This window comes from Acyrthosiphon pisum, chromosome A2 (genome assembly GCF_005508785.2).
Source record: "Acyrthosiphon pisum isolate AL4f chromosome A2, pea_aphid_22Mar2018_4r6ur, whole genome shotgun sequence".
In the NCBI taxonomy this organism is placed as follows: Eukaryota; Metazoa; Arthropoda; class Insecta; order Hemiptera; family Aphididae; genus Acyrthosiphon; species Acyrthosiphon pisum.
This window is the reverse complement of record NC_042495.1, coordinates 4,049,109-4,067,299: the sequence shown is the minus strand read 5'-3', so window position 1 is coordinate 4,067,299 and position 18,191 is coordinate 4,049,109. Positions and strand designations below refer to the sequence as shown.

Here is an 18,191-nt window from a genome sequence, read left to right as displayed (position 1 = left end):
CTGTTTTAATATAACAATAAAAAAAAAAATGTTGTTAGGTATATACCTAATATAAAGGTAAACCTTTATAAAAACTATAACAAAATTTATACTGAACAACTTAAACCAAACTTTTGTTAAAGATTTCATAGTATAAATAATACAATTTAGGTAGGTATACTAATTGTCACTTTTCAATTAAAAAAAAATACAAACTTTCATTATTAACAATTAGGTAGGTAGTAGGTAGGTACATACCTATAAAATATAATATAGGTAATAAAGAAAAAAAATTACAAACTCAGTAACAATAAAATCATAATAAAATTAATTCATAAACAGTCTATTAATATTTTTATCCAGTCTTAGGATTTCTGTTAGTATATACATAGATACTTATATAAAAAACAATGACAAACTTAATATTGAACAACTTGTAACTTTTGATTTTGATTTCATAATAAAAACAATTAAATATAAAATATAGTTTTTCAATTAAAATAGAATATACTTAGCTAAACATCTTCAGTATAAAAAATTAAATGTTTAGACATGGTAGATAATATAACATAATAATATTCAAACAAGTAAAAAATAAATAACAAATTCAGTAGGAATAAAAACATAATATTTCATACGCAGTACCTATTTAAATACCTTTAACATTTTTCAAATGTATCAACAACTCCAGGAAATACTGACTTAAGTTGTCTACCACTTTTCTTAAGTTCAGGGTAAGGTAGTTTTCCTATAATATCTTTTAACTCAACCATAGATATATCATTTTCTATTGGAATATATTCAGTATTTTCTTCGTCCACAGCCTCAAAACACTGTATCTCAACATCTGTATCTTCAACTAATTTTTGAACTGTTGCAACATACTTGTAGGTGATCTTTTTTTTGTTTTTAGATTCAAATTTAACTAGAATATAATCACCAGGTTTAAGGTCTGTAATACTTAAAACCAAATCCAATTGTCCCAATGGAATGGCAAGTGACTCACTAGCATCGCTTTGACTAGAACACCAACTATCATTTAATTCTGAACTTTCATCTGATTCAGCCAACTCTATCTTTTTTAATTCTTTTAATTTTACTTTTTCTATTTTATTTTGCTCAATTTTCTTCTTTTTTTCCTGTGCAGCTTTTTTTTTGTTTTCTTTTTGTATCTCTTTATCTAATTTTTCTTGATCTTTTAACTCATAATATTCTATCCATTTTTTAGATGTTATTACACTTGGTGTATATTCTTTTTTTCTTTTTGATGTAGTTTCTTTTTGTACTGGCCACTTAATTATGTCATCAAAAACGTTTTGTAGAGATCTTTTGGCTGACATTATAATACTACTTGGTTCTGATCTTACAGACTGCTGAGATTCAGATGTGATTGATGACGTGTTTTGACTCATGCCATTGTTTGGTAGTGCATTCTCATTAGAAAGTGAATCCTCATATAATGTTAAATTTGTTTGTTCTGATGTTTGATTGGAAGTAGTTGGTCTATCATGAGTTGGTCCATTATAATTTGTTGGGCTCAGTTGATAATCAATAGGTGGTGATGAAACAGGTGTAGAAGTACTAACGTGATCATAGTTCTTTATATCATTTTTAACTTCTAGCCACAATTTGAATAATAATACAGCTTCCTCGTTTCCATCCCATGCATAACCTCCTCTTTCAGCTCTTTTAAATTTACCTAATAGATCTACATCAATTTTAAATATTTTGTTTTCTATAAAAACTAAATGGGACATTAGATTTTCAACATTTAAATCAATCTGTTTCAATTGATTTGTCCGGACAATTATTTTAGAATAATCAACATTATTGGAGTCAAATGGGTACAAACCAGTTGCTCTAAATCCGGATTCAACGTTTGTTTTCATTTCTGGATTGTTAATAATGCCAGACAAAGCTAAGGGTATATCAAATTTGGAAATTTCTTTATCATTTTCAATCCGCCACTGCTTAACAATTCTTTTCCATTTGCTCTTTAGTGGACCAAATACTGCCACATCAAGAGGTTGTATTATATGGGTAGAGTTAGGATATAAAGCGACCAGTATAATCTTATTTTCATGACAGAATTTACTAAGATACAAGCTGAGGTGTGATTTATGTCCATCTAAAAATACAATGACTGGTCTTTCAATATTATTTTCAATAAGAAATGGTAGAAAAATATTTGACATATACTCAAAAAAGGTTTCCGATGTCATCCATCCATTCTCTGATTTACCTATTCCCCAATTTGGTGGCGCAGACCTAGCGATGATAGCTGGTATTCTCTCATATTTGTATAATGTAAGAGGAGGTGCCCAAGTTCCCAAAGCATTTGTTGCGAAAAGAGTTGTAATATTCTCTTTATTAGAATTAGAATGTTCATCGTATACATTTTTCCCTCGTTCCCCAAGAATTAACTCACCTTTAGGGGCTAAATTAAAACATGTCTCATCTAAATTAAATATTCTTTTTGGTTCTTTTAATATAATTGCATCATCTCCTAATAAACCATATACTTCGGTGAACCAGTTCCTTATTTTCTCTTCAGTTACAGACCCTCTTGCACGATTAACATATTCGGCATGTTTTTGGGACAGAATTTTGTGGCGTTGCATAAAACTGTAAAACCATTTTCTCCCAGGTCTATTGTTAGTAAATGGTGTCTTTAAGTTCAATTCATCAACAAGTTTTTTTACTGAAGATAATAATCCTTCTCTATCCACAGGGAAGCCCATTTTTGAGGAAGCAAGTACCCACTCTACTAATAATTGTTCATTCTCATTACCCAAAATTGACAATGTACCACTGTGACCTAGTGACACCTCAGGAGATTTACCAGAAAATTTGTTTCTTAAAGTTGTCCGTGGAATACTGTACATTTGACTTGCTTTTAAAGAGCTCATACCTGTTTAAAAACATAATTTTGTATTTGTTTTATCTATCCAGCACTAAAAGTATAAAGATCAGTGTATTTTACCTTCTTTCATTGCAGATAAAGCTAATTTTATTTTATTTGGCGAGTACTTAAATCTCTTGGCAACTGGTTTATTTTTTGTATGAGGTGCCATTTAAGCTAAAGAAATAGATTTAGGTTCTATTACTAATAATTATAAGATTTGCTCATTTTTAAATGTATATGGCCATAGAAGGAATTATGAAAATCCACCTATGGCCATCTAGTGGCCATAGGTGGATTTTAAACACAAAATAGTTTCCTCAATGGCCACATTACAAATTTAAATTAAAACATTTTTATTTGTAAATGTGTGAGTACTAAATAAAAGACAACAATATTACTTACCTATTATTGTAGCCAAGAACAATAAATAATAAAAAATTTGAGGAACAAAAATAAAATTCGATTGTATTATGCTTATCCGTTTTGTTAAGAATATTATGAAAAGTGATAACCAGAACATTTAAAAAATCATAAAATCTTTAAATTTTGTTGAACTGATAACATATTGGTATACCATATAACAGTGTAGCCAACTTAGTTTTATACAATTATACTAGGTCTATACATATTAGTATAACACTATTATCAGTTAAGGAAAAAAATTTGGCCATAGGTGGGGTACTGGCCATAGGTGGTGACTCCACCCTATATTGTTATAGTAAAACTATGTAAGTAACCGATATCGAATATGGAAGTAAGTTCGTGAAATATATATATTGAACAATTATTACATACATAATACATATATAAACGAATGTATACATTTATAAAATATAAATTACATTCTTATATAGTTTTACTATAAGTGAATTCATATGATATTTTTTTATTTTAACTATTTAATATTTTAAATTTTAATGTATACGTAAAAACTAATGATAAATAAATGAAATGTTTATATATAAAAAAACATTTATGTGATTAAATTTTTTTAATTACTTATGTTTTTCCAACATTCTAAGGATTGTTCTCGGTAATATAATTTAACCGTATCTATCGTGACAGCCTGTTGATATACTACACCTATTGCATATTATGATAATATGAATTTTGTTGTCAAGTTAAAAATAAAAATATTGCGTATAATATAATCTAAAAGACCACTCTCGAAATCCAAATTCTCCCTATGCAATAAACTTACCGTATTATACAAATCAATAATTCGACCATTTTGGAAATTATACGGTATTCAGTTATGCCAGTTAAGGGGTTCTGCAAAGCCATCCAATACCAAAACGCTTCAGGCTCTAGGGTAGGAACAAATTCCTATCTTAATCAATTAGTAAAATTGTATTACTTTAAATTTCATACTAACTTTCCTCCATCTCACTTCCCGGTAATATATGTATAGAAGACTCAAAAGTTCAAGAGACTTAATAAGAGGAAAAAACAATCTTACCTATAAAGCACCCGTTCCTCAAAACACCGGGTGGCACTGCTGAGTGCCTACCTATAATACTAACCTTCATCTATAACCATTTATTGAATTTACTCATTATATTGATTGTACTGAATAAATTGCAAATAATTTTTTTTTATACAAAAACTTACACTGAACATAAACTGAGAAATTCGATACAAGTATAATAAATATTAAATAACGATTTCAATCGAATATAAAATACATTTCTCAATGTTTCTGCACCGCATAAATTAAACGAAAATAAAAAATATAATTATTTACTGTAGTAAATCTTTGAAAATATAAATAATATAATTATTAATACCTACCCATCTACCTATTTGTCGCGTCAATTATTATGGCTTTTCACACTTTGACCTGATATATTTTAATTATCATATATATTTTGGAGTTTAATACCTACTTTTATTAGGTATTGAATATCGTGACAAGTCAATATTTCGATGATCAACCACATTCATTTATGTATTTTTCAGGAATCACATATGAAATATATTTTTTATATGTATAGGTATAATGATATAATCAAAACAATTTCATTTTATATATTTTTTAAGTTCAACTTGTTAAAGAATTAAATTAATATACAATAATATGTGTGCCGATTTATGGGAAGGTTTATCTAGTTTATCGGAGTATATAGGCACATATTATATAAAGGATTTTAAAAAACGACCGATACAAATGTTGGAATGCTAAAGCTGAACACGCGTCTTACCGAATCAAACAATATAGTATATTAGTATAATATTCTATTATAATAGTTACCGACACAGCAAATGAACGCGTACGCACAAAGTCCCGTATATATACTACCTATATTGTATTACGGTCTTTACGGTCTGGATCGTTAATTAGGATTTTTTTTTTTATTCGTAATACCAAGCTAGACTTGCTGCAGATGTCTACGCTGCTGCGGAGAACCTCCTCGGCGGCTTTACGTGTACATATATAATTATGTAAATGTATACCTAATAAATAATAATTAATAGGTAGGTATACTGCAGTCTGCAATAACTGCACTTACAGTTCGTAATTTACGCGATGTGTATATTATATACAGAGTGGTTCACCATGCATGTTCAACTCCATTATTTTTTCCTTTAATAATGTGTTTAATCTTATTTTTAAGTACCTACCTAGGTATATACATAATATAAGGACCAATTTTGTAGTTATTCAGCTTATTTACACAATTTTTAGGAATTTCCTGTGATAATACAAACTTATTTTTTAAAAGAGAGTCAACCTTTTTTTACTGTAAATTGTAACCTAAATGTAAAAATCAAGTATTTGAAATTATGGTCTTTAATTATACCTCCAAAAATCAGAATCTCAATAAATTCATTATTAAATGAATAATGGGGATGAACATGTTTGGGGATTCACTCTGTATATTATAAATGTTATATATATATATAAGTGAACTACAACTGTAGTAACGTTCTCATCACTGCAAGACAACGGTGGTGGTTATTACAGTATTTATCATAGACGCTAAGAAGCCTTCGTCCGCGAAACGATCTTATATCGCGCGCAGTGTTCGCCGCACCGCAGTCGTTGAACGTGCAATCCATTCGTACTGAACCATATTATTTAAGTGAGTATATAACAATAATATTACCTACATTATACGCTATGGCTTATTAACGTTATTTTGGTATTATATATAATATTATTCATGCCATACTACCCATGTATTTATTTATTTTATACTGTATTATATACTACAACCTAGCATGTTTAAGCCGTACGTAAAAGTTCCCGGGGTGTTGTTTTTTGCGTGACATTTAGAAGATAAAAAATGTGTTAAAAAATTAATTAATTTGGGTTTTTTTGTTATAATTAATTAATGTTTTTTTTTTATTTTAAATTGTTTCTATTTGTATTTTAAGGTGTATAGAATATAAATGTACCTACGCCAATATTTACATTCGAATGTTCGAGTTTTTACGGTAGTAAATAGATACATATAGAACACACAGTATTTCAAACGGTAAAATATTTTATAACTATTGTTGATTTAGCATTCCAACTCAATGCTTCTGTTCAGAATTTCAGATTTCCCACGAAACGGCGTAATGTATAAAATTAAGTATTAATTACCTGTCTATAGGTTTACCTTAACCCGCGCTGCTGCAAAGTATTAGGTACCTACATACGAGAGTTTTTTCAACTGTGTGAACTCTTCTTGCTGCGGTATTCTTTTCTTCGAGCTAGTCGTTCTTTGAAATGTTCTTAATAATTGCATAACTCGTATTGCCGCAGAAGAAATATGTGTATGAATAGGTCCGAAGGCCTGTAATTTGCGATATATGTTATGAGTAGGTATAAAACTAACAATAATAATACATATTTAATATTTACTCAGTCAGGTTAGGTCTTACATAAACTTTTGAAAAATTCTAAAAAAACCATAATATGTATAATTATTAATTACGATATGTACGAGAAAATTTAAATTCGGCTCACAATTATCATTTTCGTTGTAAATTTAGTCTTGCAATAGAAGCTAGTAAACATCTATACTAGGTATACAATTAGGCTCAATAAATTTTATGAAATATCAATTAATGAATAGGTACCCGTGTAGAATACCTACTAGAATACTTGACTAAGGTACCAATTACTTAAAAATAATTAAATAGATTCTTCATTAAATTTATATTAAAATTATATTTATATTAATTTATGTTTACAATTACTTATAAATTATAATATTATATTACATTTTACATTATTCATGTTTTATGATTGAAAAAGATTTTTCAAACAAATAAATAAATATTATATTATCCATTAAGTATTAAGTACTGATGAGATTTCACATATTTTAATGCAATTCAATTTAAAAAAAAGAAAACAATTTTTTTTTTAGGAATGATGAAAATTATCTAGATGATAAAGTATCTTAATGAATATACCATTCCCCCCCCCAAAAATATCTGTGACCACCGACCGGCTTACATTTATGTGGCTAGTTCAAAAAAATGCCTAGCCTAAACATAAAATTTTTACTAGGTACTATTAAATCACAATTACAAAATTTAAATGAAAAAAAAATTATAATGCAACCTGTATAAGTAATTGACAAGTATTTATAATTAATAATACTTAGATGTTTAATGTATTATAGATCTGCTACGTATAACGTATAATTCATAGCCTATTATAATATAGCCATAAAGGTATAGCAGTTATAAAAGCTTACACAGCTCGAAAATAATGAAATAAGTATATTTAGTTGGTAGTTACCGTATAATATTATATTGTATAACAATATGTATAGCACCTACTCCCCTGGTATGGGCCCCGTATAGCTATTACATTGCTTTTGCATAATATTCTTAATTCTTATTATATGATGTTTATAGTTTCATACAAGTAAATAGTTTCGTCTATAGTGTATGTATGAGATTGCGAACGATTAGATTCAGATTAAGAACCAGCTATCGTATAATTATACAATAATATGAATGGTCTAATAATTTATTTGGAGTGACATTATCAGGTACGGATCATCCACGGAAGAAATGCATATATACATAATAATATAATATACATATAGGTAGCTATACCAAATTTATGATTCTATATTTTTCTTTGTCTTTCATTTTGTATTACACATACATTAATAACGCTCATAAAACGGGTTATGCGTATTGTATACACGTTTAAACTTAGACTGTTGGTTCATTAACACTTTACGGGTCATGACGATTTTAATTTAGGTACCTTCATTGTATTATAACATAGGTACATAAATTATAATAATATATAATATGATGGGTAAATAGTATATTAAGATAATATTTTAAAGTACCCACGCGAAAACTAATTTTTGTTGTATTCCAAATTATAAACAAATTAATCACGTGCAAGCAATTTAGAACACGTGCAGAAAATCAACCAAATATGCCCATTGATTTTGAAATTTGGCTAAGATAAAAAATTAATATATATTGGGAACAATAGTAAATTAACTGGGCATTTACAATCGATTTAAAATTATTATACACGCGGACACATACGTTTGGCTATTATGAATTGTTGTGCCATATTGGTAATTTGATGTATATTTCGTGTAAGTAGCTACAGAAATAAAATTTTTGTGTTCAAACATTTCAGTCATTGTATTGTTATTACATGAACAAAGTTTACTTAAAATTATAATTCGATAGCGAATTATGTCTTCGTCAAAAAAAAGTTTTAGAAAATTATACGATTGTTGTTTTTTGTGTGTCGTCCCCGAGTAAAATCGTTTCATACCGATTATATTCGCTGGAGGGAAAAAAATCTGCGTTTTTTCGACAATCCGTCGCACAAAATCGCTAATTAGAACAGCAAAAACCAATTTTCCACGAGGCAAACTGCGATTTTCCAATTTGCGTTATAAAGGGCGCGGAGGATGAGGGTTCACCAAACCGTGATTCCTCCGAATAAAGAAACGACGACTGCCGGGTTCGAGTCGTGTACCATGACGCGCCTCACTATATAGCACCAGACCTCGGTGTGCGAACCATAAACTTGTACCTAGGTATACACACCGGGCTACGTGTACTGCAGGATTCAACCAGCTATTATTGTAGTTATTAATATTATTATTGTATTACAATATAATTCATCCGTGTACTCGTCGATGACGATAATGACCTAGTTTTGTATTCAATATTATTCATAAATATAACCTGATCAAGAGTACCTATATATTATAATATATATTATATACGCGATTCGAATTTTCGGTCTATAGTTGTGCAATTTCTCATCATAACAATAAAATATTATGCGATGATACTTATACACATCATTACCTGCTAATGTACATATATAATATTCACGCGCGTATAACTGTATATATATATATTATACATTATTCTATAGTGGTAATGGAATACATTATACACACAGGCGCATATTTATAAGCTATTTTTTTTAAGGGAAAAATTCCCTTTTAATTATAACAAAGAATGTGGAGTTACTTGGAGCTTAGCACCCCCAATTTTAGTTAACAATATAAAATTACAGATTATTTTTACATCCTTTATTCATTTAAAATATTTCTGATATAAATTATAATATTATTAAAATACCTTTCGCAGTTCAGCGTACGTATATCATTTTAAGGATGTTAATCATTTACAAATGAAATTTTTTTAAATTTTAAATTATAATTGAATAATTTATAATATATTATCGGGTCATATTTATTTCTTAGGTAGGTACTAAATTTCCTATACAGACTAAACAACAATTCTTATCCCCTGGGCTCTGTGTTTACAGCATTATAACAATATTGAGATTTAATTTTTCAATAATTTGTATTAGATTTAATTTAAAAATGTGACAACACTTTTTTGATGGAGACTTGACTTAAGGGGACTTAGCCATTAGCATACAGTTTTGTGGTCTAATCCCCTCTCTTGTGCCAATACTGTAAGTGTACATGTTATAATAAGGTACCTATACTATAGTATTCATATAGGCGTAATTCTCTTTATAGTTTATACTTCAAATACATTTATTTAATAGCTATTTAGTAATTTAGGAAGGTACTTCGAAATGGTTTGGTTCCAAATATGCTAATACTTATTTTAAAATAATTTGCATGATTATATATACATACAATATACGTATAAATATATCATAATATACTATAATATTACTGTTTTGACAAATTAGGGTTCATCATATTATCATCTATATTACAGTAGAAGATCTATTAACTGCAGCAATCTATAAATCGTATAAATCAATAATTGTATACCTACTTATTAATTATTATAATAACTATATAGTTATTAACCATCGAATATGTCACGGCAAATTAAACATAAAATAATGCTTATCCCGTTATATTCCATGTGTTAATCACAAAAATAAACAAAAATTATAACAATAACTACTTATAATAATAGTATGTAAATTGACTTCGACGATGACGTGACCTATTTATATATAAAAAAATTAATGACATATTCGTTTGATAATTCCCTACAGATTCGACGGCGAATAGTGCACTGGTATAATTTAATATATATTATATTATTACACGTAGCTAGTGATAATAAACATACCTAACCAGCTATAGGTATTACCTAAGTACCTAAATATATATTATACTCGGCTTGTAAAAGCGTCGACCACACTAAGCCGTCGTGATTATACCGCGGTATCCGCGGCAGGATGAAGGAGGTACTGTTGGTGGCCCTGTTGTCCGTTGTTTGGTCGCTGCGACCCATCGGTGCGGCGGACGTCGTGCAGATAAAAACGGCGGCACACGCGCCCGAAGCTAGGACTAACGACGACGACGACCGTTCGCCGCCGTCCTCCTCAGTGTCCGACGGCGGTGACGTTAACAACGGCACGTCACCGTGCGACCGGTACCTTAGATCGGCTGAGGTGGAGGTGCGGAACCCACGGAACCACAAGTTTGTCACGTCCAACGGCTGGGCAGAACGTCAGCGGCCCCGGCCCGAGATCAGCGTGTACTCGCGGGTTGAAGAGCTACCGTCGCCTCAGCCACCTGCAGCGACGGCCGGCGCAGCGTTCTATCATCAGCAGCGAGACAGTAGCTTTTACCAACACTCGCGCCAGCAGCAGCCGGCCGTGCAGAGGACGTCCAAGCGGATCATCTACTATGCGACGTTGCCCGATGTCATCCGGCCGCCGGCCGGTTACCCTCCTCCCTCGGCCGCTTATTCGGCTGATCCGTTCGCGCTCGGTCCCGGCCCATTTTCCGCCGATTTCCGACAACTGCAGGACTCCAACAGGTGCGTAATTACACTATAATAATGTATACCCATTGGCCATTACCCACCTATATGCAGTCTTGTTATAAAAGATACTTTTTAAATGTTTTCAAGTACCTATAGATACAGACTATATAGTATAGAGAATAGAGATACATACAGGTACTGATTTTCAAATGTACTTAAAATACGTAGGTTTTTGAGTACTCGCGGGTAATAGAAGTTGTATGGATATTAGCTGATACTATCAAATACTCTCAAATCGTCGACATAGAATTTTTTTTTTGATATAAGTAAATTGTTCATTTTATGTAAATACCTAGAACATTTTTAATAGTACTTACCTAGTGTAAATATACAAATTTTACCCAGATGCAAAAAACCAAACAGGCCCGTATTTCTCATAGAAAGTTACTCAGTTTTCTGGAATGGCCTTTTTGTTGCTGTCTTAAATCGACAGAGATATCCTCTGGATATGAATGATTATAACAAACGTGTAATTAGATAGAAATATTATATTTGAAAAATATCACCTTTGCAGTCTATTGACACTATATACGCCGTTTTATTCGTAGGAAATTTCCACCGGATAGCTTGCAGCGCAGCCGATTGACGTCCTACGAAAACGCCTACAACCGTGGTGGTGGTATGCAAGGGGGTGGTGGTGTCAGTATCGGCGGTGGTGGCAATGGCGTCACGTCGGTCACATCCAAGTCGACGGCCGTGTACAACAGCAGATATGACGAACCGGCCGAGTTCCGCGACTCGTATTACCGGCCCAACGAGCTAACGTCCAAGTTCGCGTCGTGGGCCGAACCATTCTACAAGAGCTGGTCGTCGTCGTCGTGGGACAAGGACCGGGCGTCGTTCAGCAACAAAAACAGAGGTTCACCGTCGTTCTCGTGGGACAGGGAACCGCAAACCAGGGGAAGTGGTTCGTGGGACAGGGAGCCGCTCAATAGAGGTGGCGGCTCGTGGGACAGAGAGCCGCTCGGCGGGGACGGTGGCAGCTCGTGGGACAACAGGGGATCGTCGTGGGACAACAGGGGCTCATCGTGGGACAAGGATCTAGTCGAAGTGCCGTTGCAAAAGCCATACAGAGGTGGTGGTGGTAGCGGTGGTGGCGGAAATAACAACTTATACAACAACGACAAGTATCCGGAAGTGGCGGTCGTCCATTCTGGAGTGATCGATGTAAGGGGCGATCGGCAGCAGAACGGCTCACCACCACTCGCCCCGCCACCGAGGTTCACGATCATCGATGTCGATCCAAAACCGTACCACGATCAGCAGCCACCGACGATGCGGTACGACGAGCGCAGCAAGCCGATGGTACAGCAGCAGCACATGCGGTATGAACCGCCACAAAAGCCAATGCGTTACGAAGCGTACATGCCGATGAACACGCGCATCGAACAGCAACAGCCAATGCCGCCATCCATGCGGTTTGAACAGCAGTACCGGTCCCCACAACAGCAACAGCCGACGTCTACTCGGTACGGGCAGCAACAACAAACACAGAACAAACCGCCGTCAAACGGGTATGTATTATAATTAATAGCTAAAGCCTAGAGCAACAACTTTCACTCGTATTTCGAAATTTTTTGAGGTTTAAGGTCATATTTTTATACTCTGATTAGAGCTATGAATGTCCGGTTTTATAACGTGTGTATTTTGTTTTGTGTACATGATTTTTGAAAAAAAAAATGCTTTAATTTTTATCTTCAAAATATTTTTTGGCAGGAAAGTGAATCTATGGTTGGTACATTTTGGAGGTAAAAATTAAAAATCCCAAGTATTCTTTTTAGCTATTGGAAAAAATAAAAAAAAATAGACAATAACGAGAATCTTTATTCAAAACCAGTTTTTGATCAGTTTTGACTTACTATAAACTTGTTAAGTTTTGCTTTTCCCGACGCTTTTGAAGACTACTGTGAATTTTCTATTTTGACCTCTTAGAAGTACTAACTTGATTTATTTTCATGTCAGAAAAGATACCGAAGTTAAAAATTGAAATTTTTATTTGGAAATAGCAACATGACTTGTTAGTTTTTAAAACAAACTTGCTATTATTATTCGCTATTTATTGGCATACCTTTGAAGTGGATTGGCCATTGGGTAAAGTGGGTGAGCCAAGTTTATGGACACTAATGTCTTATTACTTTTATATAAGTACTTATAAGTTATTACTTATTACACATATTCAGTTTTTACATAATTAGGGAGTAAATGACTATTAAAATAGATGATTCCGTTTAAACATGTTTTTCAGATAAACATTGTTTGTTTGTTTTTAATCGTGAAATGACTATGATCTTTTCAGCTACTACGAGAGTATAAAAAACAACATCAACACTCATCAATTCATGACAAGTTGGACCGAAGTATCGACTCAGGACGAAGTATCGCCCACGCATTCCGTGAGCATAGATATTGCTACGATCGGTAATTCAACTAGCGTTCAAAACAATACCAGGATCACTCCAAATGAAAATACTACAAAAATACCAAAATGAAAGGTGTTAATAATAAATGTATAAGATATTTTAGGTAATATATTTGTAATATTGGATTTTATATAAATAACAATTCGCGAGCATAATAACTGTTACATCAAACAATGTGTTAAATCAAAATGTGATTCTATACCTATACTATCGTTATACTTGAGCAGTTGCGTATTTAGGAATTTTTCACGAGAAAGCTTCAGATAATTTTTCCAACATAAATTACAAATAAATCATAATTAAAAATACATATGATTGATTGAGAAACAAAACGTTATTTTAAATCAAAACAATATTTGTAATAATTTAAGCTACAATATGACCTATATAGACTACCTATATAGAACTTTATATAAAGTATATTATACCTACGGAGTACGGACTGAAAACTAAAGCCGAATGTTGAATTCTGCTTGCAACATAAATTGTTTTCAGCAAAAAAAAATTCACTTGTTGGAAAAATAAACAGGGGCCCATTAAAGAAGAAAATATCATTTTAGTATACTAATAGGTATATATTGTACTATTGTTCCCACTGATATACTGTATTCAACGGTATTATCAATATAAGAACTTATGTTCTATAAATATTGTATAATTGTATATGTATTTATTTATTTTTTATTTGAAATGAATACTTTTTGATAACGTTTAAAATTCCATTTTTATTTTTGAAAATGTATCAATTGTTTGGGACAACAGGTTTTTCAGTTTTTTCTCGGAAAATTTAATCATTTCAATGTGAACTGTGTCAACTTTCAACCATGTAATAAACCATTTTAATCACGTACAAATTCAAAATTTTACACGGTTGTATATCTATCAAAGGAGTGGGGAGTTGCCAGTTGGAATCCGGGCTCAATGCCCCCCCTCCCCCCATAAATACACATCTGTACATGAGTAACCTAATCTCACCTAACCTAACCTAATCTAACTAGTAGCTAGTACAGTAATACGGTGACAATATTATACTTAAGTATATCTACTTATATACAGCTATCAGAAGCGTACGCAGTATTTTAGTTCGGTTAGAGTTTAACCTAAGACTAATCACAAACCCGTGAGGGGATTAATCCCCATTTACGTTATATTTGCTAAACATTTTTTATATAATTCTTTAACAAAGTATAGAGTTATATATAGTTTCAAGTTTAATCTAGAGTATTGAACTTAGTCAGCCTCTTCAGTCCTTAATTGATTGTTTTGCTAAATAAAATTTTTTTCTAGATAGAGGAAATTTCAGGGAGGGTTAGAACCCTAGAACCTTTATCCTGTATCCACCACTGTGGCTATATTACGCATAATATTAGAATGCACCTATTTTGGCCGACTGACAAAAATCGTAATCAATATAGAAACGTAACAAATGTTTTATATATATTATACACATAATAAAATATAATAATTATATTTTATTATATTATAGTTATTAATTATTTTTTCAATACCTATAATATTCTTATAAAAGGAAGTTACAGTGGTCACACATTTTACGATATAATTAAATATTATATAAATATATATTCGTTATTTTTACACTCTCGCTGGTTTGTCAAAATATACAGACGTACAGGTATTAATGTATTATACACAATCACATAAGTATATAAAAGATTCTATATAATATTCACTTATACCTGTCCTGAATTTTTATCCTGGACACGCTTCTTAGTATCACTAAGAATGAAATTTATAAAGGAAGTAGGAACAATTACAGAGTTTGAAAGAACGTATTTGAGACGTCAACCACCAATTTTCCACCATATCTTATAATTTTATTAAAAACATTTTACCTGTTTTTATAAGTTTTAAATTTTAATATTAACCTTTCAGAAGATGAATTTTTAATTTATTTGTATAATCCAAGTATACATTTAAATATTTATTTTTATAATTACTATTTGAACTGTAATAAATGTAGGAATGTTTTATATTAAAAAAAAATAGTTTGTATTGAACTTTTAAGCCTGCAGAAACCAATAATCAATGTCCATGTATAGGATTAAGACGGGGGGCCAATTTTCCGCATATGGCGTTTATTCACGGGTACCAATATTGTCCTAGATCCGTACTGGGGTTTGACGGACGCGGTCAATTAAATAAAATATAAATAATGTATAAGAATTATTTTATAAATTATAATATATTATAAATAAAATTAATATTGTATATTATGTTAAAAAAAATTGTCTTTTAATATGTTCTTATGTCCTAAAACTTAAATCATGTACCTATATCTATAATCACTTGGTACCTACATTGGAAAAACACTCCAATACATAATATAATAATGTATTTATTTATCTACAACGATTTTAAGATGTTATAATATCTTATACCGGAACTCAAATAAATAATAACTAATTGAACAGTTGGAATTACATCTTGATCACGTTTATTTCGAGTAAACTGTTAAAAAATTCTGAAAGTTTAGCCATAGGCGATTTTTTTTCCGGTATTCACCTACACACATCAAAAGTATCTAGTATACAAAATAAAACTATATACTTATACTCAATTCAAGTTGAATAATTTATTTTTTTCCCGTTCCTTTAGAAAATAAACAAGTTCTTTTCTTAGTTCCAAAACATAAAAAAATATATATACAATACCTATATAAATCATAAATTCAAACTCTCTAATCATTACTACATCAAATAACATTTTTTAAGATTTTAAACTTCTTAAATTGTGATTATTTTAATGTCATAATCCCTCCTACTACAATATTTAAAAATACTCGGTTTTTATGTAGGTATAACAGTAGATTACAGTCTCAACTCACAAGATGATTACATTTATGTACACTACTCCACTCAAGCTTTGACACATGCATTTATATCTTATAAAAATAATAGTGTTATACTGTTATTGAATATTCTAAAGGAAAAGAAGACATTGTTAATTTTTTTCTTGGATAAAATGATTTCATGTCGTTTGTTGTTTTTTGATAAAAATAAATTCGTTCAATGTGTCATTTTTTAATAAGGACTCTTGTACCAGGGCACCAGGCGAATCATCCATACCATGCAAACGCCAAACACTCGCCACCCAGGATAGAATCAGCAAGTTTTACAGAGTTTAACTCAGTGGGCTCGACTATATTATGGTAAATTATAAGATACTTGTAGTCATGGTCAAACGCCGTTTTGTACTAAGGCTTTCAAAGCGCGCCCTTCCCAAGTTATAGCATGACTAATCATAAGAAATAGAAAAAATAAATAAAACCTGAAAAAATTGTAATGGATATATGAAAATATATGTATTTAATAGTGTAAGATCCTACAATTTAAGAAAAGGCGCGTATGTTTGTCCCTACACGAACAACAGAAAATATTGGTAAAATTTTTTGGTAAAAAACTCAAGGGGAATTTCGTATTACATTTTAAAAGCTTAGATTTAAATAGAAACATTTTTTAAAAAACTGATTATGCGTAAAAACCACAGTTCTTAATTTTTTGTTTGATTTCCCTAACGCTTTTGAACCCTATTGGTAATTTCTACTCCCCCTTCTCTCCAAAGTTTCAATTTACTTTCCTGCCAGAAAAGATGCTTTTGAAGAAAATCGAAGCATTTTTACTGTCTCAAAAGGTGATGACAAACAAAAAAAAACCACTCACATCATTGTATAATCAATCTATTCATCGCTCCGCTCAGAATCTAAAACCTTTTCTCTTACCTTGAACTATTGAATAGAATTTAATGATGTTATTATTATAATTTTTTTTTTTTATGTTAACATTTTATGCGTGTGATATTTAAGTTATCAATAAACTTTGAAGAAAACATTTAATTATGACCAAATGTTTATTTTTTTTATCCCGTAAAGCAAAACGTATATTCACCATGACAACCGACATACTCATTTCAAGCTTACAAAGAGTTGAATTTCTTCTGTTTTACCATTAAAGTACAAGAATTAGATAATTTTTTCAGGGTCACATTAATTCATTAATATACAAAATTAAGGTAACACGGCGTCTTGGATAGGCTATTTAACTACACTTCGCACCACAATAATAATATCACCATTATCCAATAATACAACTGATACGTTATTACGTAATAATGACGTCAATAGCAATCTCTTATATTTATTTATAATATACGGAATACTAACTGAAGTTTGAGAATAATTATGGTGGTATTACTATTTACCAAAAACATCCAATTCACAAAATATAGGTTCACAAAAACCTATCAATTCAATTTCATAAGAAGTTTAACAAATTTTAAATGTTTTTTTGTATGTACATAATTGTGTTATTGCGTTGCCAACAAAAGTGGTACAGAATTGTAAATGCATCTCTAAATATCATTTCATTTACATCTTTCTAAATAAAGCAACAACAAACGTTCCGAACGTCTTTTACGTCCGTCATGTTAAATAATAAGCTGAGATAGTTCAAAATCGTTAATATTTATAATTAATTTCAAATATTAAGCATTGGTCGCCTGTCATTTTTGCATTTTCGGCTTCCAACATCGCTGTTTGCTGAGTATAGGAATAGGACATAGGCGCACATTGGGTGTGAATTTAGGGGTGCTGGAATAGTTTATGTTAC

The 18,191-nt window shown here is 31.1% G+C and overlaps 2 protein-coding genes across 2 annotated transcripts; one reads left to right on the top strand and one right to left on the bottom strand.

The window, feature by feature from the left end:
• Positions 1-562: 562 nt before the first annotated feature.
• On the bottom strand, positions 563-3,402 carry LOC103311826. Its single transcript, XM_029490791.1, has 3 exons — positions 3,287-3,402; positions 2,963-3,058; positions 563-2,890 (listed from the first exon to the last, which is right to left on the bottom strand). The coding sequence occupies exons 2-3, from the start codon at positions 3,051-3,053 to the stop codon at positions 639-641; spliced, it is 2,343 nt and encodes a 780-aa protein (XP_029346651.1). The 5' UTR covers positions 3,054-3,058; positions 3,287-3,402; the 3' UTR covers positions 563-638.
• A 2,477-nt stretch (positions 3,403-5,879) lies between these two features.
• Positions 5,880-13,742, top strand: LOC100168310. Its single transcript, XM_001948652.5, has 4 exons — positions 5,880-5,967; positions 10,368-11,140; positions 11,695-12,660; positions 13,443-13,742. The coding sequence occupies exons 2-4, from the start codon at positions 10,554-10,556 to the stop codon at positions 13,633-13,635; spliced, it is 1,746 nt and encodes a 581-aa protein (XP_001948687.1). The 5' UTR covers positions 5,880-5,967; positions 10,368-10,553; the 3' UTR covers positions 13,636-13,742.
• Positions 13,743-18,191: the final 4,449 nt, after the last annotated feature.